A 6,671-nucleotide genomic window follows, 5' to 3' on the forward strand; every position below is an offset into this window, starting at 1 on the left:
GGAAAGCTAAGTGAAGAAGCAGAGTCAAGAGTACATAGTGGCCTGGCCGGAGAAAGGAAATGGACCAGACTGTAGAGGTCTGGACCAGAAGAGAAGTGAGGAGAACAGGACTGGGAGAAGCTACCGGGTAAAGGCCGACGAATTCGAGGCTGAAGGAAATAAAGGGTAGAGGCCGCAAGACAGCAGCGAGGGGGCGGGGCTGAAGATAAGCGGGGGCGGGGCCTGGTGGAGGAGTGGAGGCGGGGCTTGGCGGAGCAGGGGGCGTGGTCAGGGACCGAGCAAGGGGCGGGGCCAGGAAGGAGACCGACGGGGGAAAGAGAGAGGATGGTAGGAAGGGGCAAGAATCGGTTTGGGATAGGGAGAGCAGAAGGAGAGGGGCAAAGGAGCAAGTGCAAGTTGAGCAAGGGAAAATCTGGTGGGAGGGGAGCCCTCAGCAGCAGGGACAGGAGGAAGAGACTGAAAAGCGAGAGAGGATGGGAAGGTGATGAGAAGCAAGGGACTGGATCAGGGAAAGGGCGAGAGGCGGGGCCAGTAGGGAAAAGAGAGGGAGCAGTGGGGGGGAGAGGGAGGGAAACGAGGAGAAGGCTGAACCGGGTAAAAACGACGGAGGGGCCAAGAGGGGAGAAGCGAGGGGGCGGGGCCAGGAGAGGAAAGGCGAGGGGGCGGACCAGGAGAGGAGAAGCGAGGGGGCGGGGCCGGGCAGAAGCGAGGGGGCAGGTGTGGGGGAGAGGGAGGGAAACCGGGGGCAGTAGGGAGGTGGGGTGCGGAGAGGTGAGGAGGCGGGGCCGGGAGGGACAGGCGAGGGGCACACGCCCGAGGGGGTGACCAGGTCCTGGACAACGGCCGGCGTGGGGGAGGGCCACTGCCAAGGGCGCCCTACAGGGAATTCGGGGTTGGCGAGGGGCAGCGCGGGATCTGAGGGGGCGCCCGCGGGGCGGGTGGGCCTCCTGCCGGCCGTACCTGTCAGACGAATCTTGATGCTGGAGCCGTTCCTGCGCGTCCCGGGGTTCGACATCTCCCGCCAGCGATCGGGCAGCCGTGGATCCAGTGCCGCCGCCCCCCGGCCCGGCCCGGCCCGGCCCCGCCGCCGCCGCCTCAAGGTTACGGCTCCGGGCTGGGCGCCGGGGTCCGAGCCGGGACACAAACTCCGCGGCCCAGGCGTCCGGGCAGTGGGCAGAGGGTCGAGCCGGGGGACTGGCGTTCTCAGCAGCGCCCCGACCCTCGCTCCTCCTAGCCGAGCCCACTCCCAAGCCGCCGCTGCCGCTGCCGCCTCCACCTCAGAGCCGGACGCCCGCCGCCCTAGCCGCTTCCGCCGCCGCCGCCTCCCGGAGCCGCGCGCGCCCGCTGCTGTGCCGGCCCGGCCCTGCGCGCTCCCGCGCGTGCGCCCCGTGTGCGTGCGCGCTCCCGAGGTGCACGTCGGGGCGGGTCGCCCGCCACCCGCGGGCGCGCGGGCCTGGGTCCCGGGTCCCGGCTGGCTGGGGGCTTCCTACCTCTAATTCCGGCCCGAGACGTCTAGCGGGGATCTAGCAGAGGTGAATCAGAGGTGGCTGGGACGGTGCTTCCTGCGCGCAGTCGCCCTCGGTCTTTGCCACATTCTCTGGGCGAACCGATTGTCAGATGCGGACTCTCAGGTCCAGAAAACGGAACTGCTGGTCTTAGTCTCAAGCTCAGGCTCCGGGCCCCTGATAGTAACCCGAAGAGTTGCGCGAAACCACGGCCTGTTCCCACGCTGGGCACTTCGCGCTCAGGCCTGCAGTGCCATTTTGTACTAACGAGCTGTAGATCCTGCAAGTTCAAGGAAGAGACTTAATACAGAGTCCCTGAGGTGTGCTCCGTTGACTCATAACAAAGTTGCCAGAATCGCAAAAAGTGCCAAATAGGAACAAGATGAGAGACAGGGTTAAAGATGCAAGGTAGATGTTCGTTACATATTATCTGATATGTATACAATTTGACCAAACAGCAGTCTACAGCTTGTGTCTCCCTGCCTTCCGCTAAGTTTCCCCTCCTTCTAGAGTTACAGATTAGAACTAAAAGCTCGTTATGCTTCTTCTGGCAAACAGACTTCTTTGTTAACACGTTATAGAGAGGAAATATTATACAAAGAAAAGGCTGGGGTTATCAAATGTGGTTCTGACCCACTACCTAATGCTTCTAATGCCTTTACTTGGTTTGTGTCCCAACAAGGCACTGGACCGTAAGTGGCCAACTCCTGCAGCCTTGGGCCTTTCCTCGGGTCACAGACATCAGAACAGAACCATCTACCTAGAGCACCTTGCATGCTGCCTGAGACCGGTGAAAACCAGTCTCCTGGGCTGGCCTCAAGGCTTCAGCTCTCTCTAATAAAAAGGGTGGCCCTAGGTCATTTCTCTGGCACCTTGGGGCTCAGACTTTCAATGATTCTAGTGAAAGATCCAAGAAGATCAGCTTTGTTAAGCAACAGCAGACCAGACTGCAGCTGTTTCCATTTGTAGGCGGTTGTTCCTGAGTCCCTGGATCTGAATAAAACTAGAATCTCTGATGCCCCCAAGAAATCCCCCATTCTTCTGTCAGTCCAGACCGTTCTTGCCCTCCTTTTTATTCTGTATGCAAGAAGTCTCTTCTTTCTAAACCAAACTAAACCTCTTTCTCTGCTTACCTGAGTGCAGGCTCCTGTCATGATGCTGCTACTCCTGACCTAGAAACCTTTCATTGCTTAACTTCATTGTTTTTCTACTTGCCTAGATGTCCCAGCTTTCTTTTATTTCCTCAACCCCTTAAGTCAGGAGGTTGCATCTGGAGGTTTCTAAAAGGCATTTTGATTACTCACTAACAAGGACAGGTTCTCTTTGACTTATGGTGGGGCCACATCCCAATAAACCCATGAAAATTGAAAATATAAGTCGAAATATAGGCCAGCCACAGTGGCTCACTCTAGGAATCCTAGCACTCTGGGAGTCTAGGGTGGGAGGATCACTTAAGCTCAAGAGTTCAAGACCACCCTGAGCAAAAGCAAGACCCCTTCTGTACTAAAAAATAGAAAAATTAGCCAGATTCGGTTGTATCCACCTGTAGTCTCAGGTATTCAGGAGTCTGAGGTAGGAGGATTGCTTAAGCCCAAGAGTTTGAGGTTGCTGTGAGTAGACCAACACCATGCCATTCTAGCCTAAGTGACAGAGTACGACTCTGTCTCAAAGAAATAAATAAACACATTTAATACATCTAACCTACTGAACATCATAGCTTACTCTAGCCTACCTTAAAACAAACTCAGAACACTTAGATTAGCCTACGGTTGGGCAAAATCATCTAACATGGGGCCTATTTTACAGTAACGTTATTGGATTTTGAATCAAAATTCAAAGTATGGTTTCTACAGAATGTGCATCACTTTCATACTATCATAAAGTTGAAAAGTCACAAATCTAACCATTCTAAGTCAGAAACCATCTGTAATTGTTATCATTTAATTAGATATACCTAACTCTTCCACACAGCCTATACAAAGAAGACCTCCCTATATGAAAGCTAATGTTTTATTCATTCAGTAAATGTCAGCCCCTACCACGTGGCTAGAAATAAGGAACACAAATAAACCAGTCACAACTTCAACATTTCAGAGGTTCAAGTAACTAGATGCAACAGACATGAACAGCTGATGGTGGTACAGTGATAGGGATGTCTACAGAGGGCTAGGACATAAGTTACAGAACAAGTGCACCTAAGAAGAGAGAAATGGAACATCTCAAAAGAGTTACAGAAGATCTTGATCTAGGGCTTAAATTTAGGCAGTGTAATGTTCAACTTTCCTGGGCAAAGAGGTGGGGAAAGACATTATAGGAGAGGGGAAAGCTGGCACAAAGGCATGAAATTGAATGCATTTTCTAGCACAGTTTTCAAAGTAATGTACAGTCATGTATCTGCTTGTATCTTCTCTCCATTAAAAGTTGTCAAAAATAACAAAAAGCATTTGCCCACTTACACATCATCAGCCCCTATTTTCTACATCTGTGGACTAGTTCTCATGTTGAAGTTAAAATATACCTTGATATCCTCTCATCATGTATCAAATTTGTCAAAAATACTATCTTCTAAAGCTATGTGAAACACATAGATACAAAATGGTAAACAATTATTTTCAAAGGGCAGTGTTGACCCTCCTTTCGATGTAGGATTTGGCAGCTGCTTTTATTTCCCCCAAATGTATCACTTCTTGGTGTCAGTGTTATTGGGCACTAGAGACATTTTCCAATTTATGAAAAAAAAAATCTTTCTTAGAATCTGACTGCTGTAATTCTTAACCTCTCTGAGAAGCTGATGGAAACTCTGGACCTTTCTCTCAAAAAATTCATATGCGCAAATACATATCAAATGTTGTATCCAATTTCAGTGGGTTTATGATTTCCTGAAACCAATTTGTAAATCCTATAAGGGACTATAGTCCCTGGGCTAAGAATTTAAAGGCAATTATCAAGCAAATGACATTGGGAATATGCCATACATATATGTGCTGGAGCTAGGAGGGCAGTAGTAGGCCCCTTTAAAGGTAGTGGGGTATGCGGAAGAGGGTAGCCATGACCCACAAGAACTCACACTCATATCACCTGGTGCTGGAGCAAGTTAATGAAATTCACCAAGCCTGATTTCGCTCATCTGTAAAAATGGAGATAATATCTCTCACTGAAAGTTATTGGTGAGGCATAAACTAAATCACAGAGATACATTTAGCAGTCTAATGCAGTAGGCTCTCAATAAAGGGTAGTGTTTATTAGTACATGTATTATAAAATGCATGTGTCTTTGCTCCAATACCTTCTAGTGCTTCTATCCTGGAATGTGTTTGGGGTACTGTGCAGAAGATCTCTGGTGGGAGTGGACAGCTAGAGTGAATGACTCTTGAGAGCAGCTTTCTATACCTGACCAGTGGCTGGGTCAGATTAACCTTTAAGGTCCTTTCTACATCTAGGATCTAGGCTTCTTTTGCTTTTCACCTGAAAATTAAGTTGTTAAAGCAATTGACTGGGCTTGGCACCTGTAGCTCAAGTGGCTAAGGCGCCAGCCACATACACTGGAGCTGGTCGGTTCAAATCCAGCCCAGGCCCACCAAATAACAATGACAACTATAACCAAAAAATAGCTGGGTGTTGTGGCGGGCGCCTATAGTCCCAGCTACTTGGGAGGCTGAGGCAAGGGGATCGCTTAAGCCCAAGAGTTTGAGGTTGCTGTGAGCTGTGACACCACGGCACTTTACCCAGGGTAGCAGCTTTAGATTCTGTCTCAAAAAAAAAAAAAAAAATGGAATGTATAAAATTGGGATTAATTAGTGCATCTATTTATTATTTTATGTCCAGAGGTCTTTGGGATCTTTTTCTAAATTACAACCTAAATGAAGTATTACCAATATACAAGTCTTGCTATATGAGTATTCTGAACATTAGTAAGGTTTTTTTTTTTTACTTGAATTTGTATTGAGATAATTGTGATTCATGTGTAATTATTGTATTATTTCTTGTACATTTTACTCAGATTCCCTCAATGGTAACATTTCACAAAACTTCAGTATAATATCACAACTAGGATATTGACATTGGTAAAATCCAATTATCTTACTCAGACTTTCAGTTTTACTGATACTGATGTGTTTATTAAGTTCTATACAGTTTTAACACATCATGGTTCATTTATTCACCACTACAGTCAAAATTTTAAGCATTTTGTATACCATGCCAATCAACATACTAATCAATTCCCTCCCCTTCTGGCTGTCTTATAATCCCACCCTCCAATACCTAGCAAAAACAAATCTGTCTGTTGTTTATTTTTTCTTTCTTTCTTTCTTTTTTGGTCTTTTTTTTTTTTTGCTCCTGAAAACTTGGAACGTTCTTTGTTTGTAAACACATCATTTCAAAAATATTATATAAATAGCATCGTACAAGTTATAATTTTGGGGGATTTTTGTTTCACTGAGTTTAATTCCCTGGCAATTCACATGAGTTGTTACATGGTGTTTTGGTGTTTTTTGTTGTTGTTGTTATTTGTTTTGTTTTGGAGACAGAGTCTTACTTTGTCACTCTCAGTAGAGTGCCATGCAATCCTATCTCACAGCAACCTCAGTCTCTCAGGGTCAAGTGATTTTCCCAGCCTACTGAATAGCTGGGACTACAGGTGCCTGCCATAACACCCAGCTTGTTTTTCTATTTTTAGTAGACATGGGGTCTCGCTCTTGCTGAGGCAGGCCTCAAACTCCTGAGCTTAGGTGTTCTAGCTGCCTAGGCCTCTCAAAGTGCTAAGAGTATAGGTGTGAGCCACTGAGCCTGGCCCATTACATGTATTAATAGTTACTGAGGAGGCTGAGACAGGAGGATCATTTGAGCCCAGGAGTTTGAGATTGCTGTGAGCTATGATAACGATACTGTACTCTAGCCTGGGTGACAAAGTGAGACTGTCTCAAGAAAAAAAATAGTTGGTTCATTTTTATTGCTGAGTAGCATTCCATAATATAGTTGTATCACAGTTTAACCATTTATCCTTTGAAGGACCTTTGGGTTGACATTCCAGCTTTGGGCTATTACAAATAAACTACTTTGAGCATGCATATACAGGTTTTTATGTGAACAAGTTTTTATTTCTTTTGGATAAGTACCCAAGAGTGCAATTGCTGAGTCATATAGAAACTGCATGTTTAGTTTTATA

At 47.2% G+C, this 6,671-nt stretch overlaps 1 protein-coding gene across 5 annotated transcripts in view; it reads right to left on the minus strand.

Moving 5' to 3' along the window:
* The window catches only part of SMURF1 (SMAD specific E3 ubiquitin protein ligase 1), a 135,465-nt gene extending 134,134 nt beyond the window's left edge, over positions 1-1,331 (minus strand). For 3 of the 5 annotated variants that reach the window (XM_053556210.1, XM_053556209.1, XM_053556208.1), the window contains exon 1: positions 961-1,305. In XM_053556210.1, coding sequence (XP_053412185.1) covers positions 961-1,015 — 55 coding nt within the window. In that variant the 5' untranslated portion in view covers positions 1,016-1,305. Of the gene's footprint in view, positions 1-960 lie in introns of all 5 variants that reach the window. The other 2 variants (XM_053556207.1, XM_053556212.1) reach the window with 2 other exon arrangements.
* Between the last annotated feature and the right edge of the window lie 5,340 nt (positions 1,332-6,671).

The sequence above is a fragment of the Nycticebus coucang genome, chromosome 12, assembly GCF_027406575.1.
Source record: "Nycticebus coucang isolate mNycCou1 chromosome 12, mNycCou1.pri, whole genome shotgun sequence".
NCBI classification, from domain to species: domain Eukaryota; kingdom Metazoa; phylum Chordata; class Mammalia; order Primates; family Lorisidae; genus Nycticebus; species Nycticebus coucang.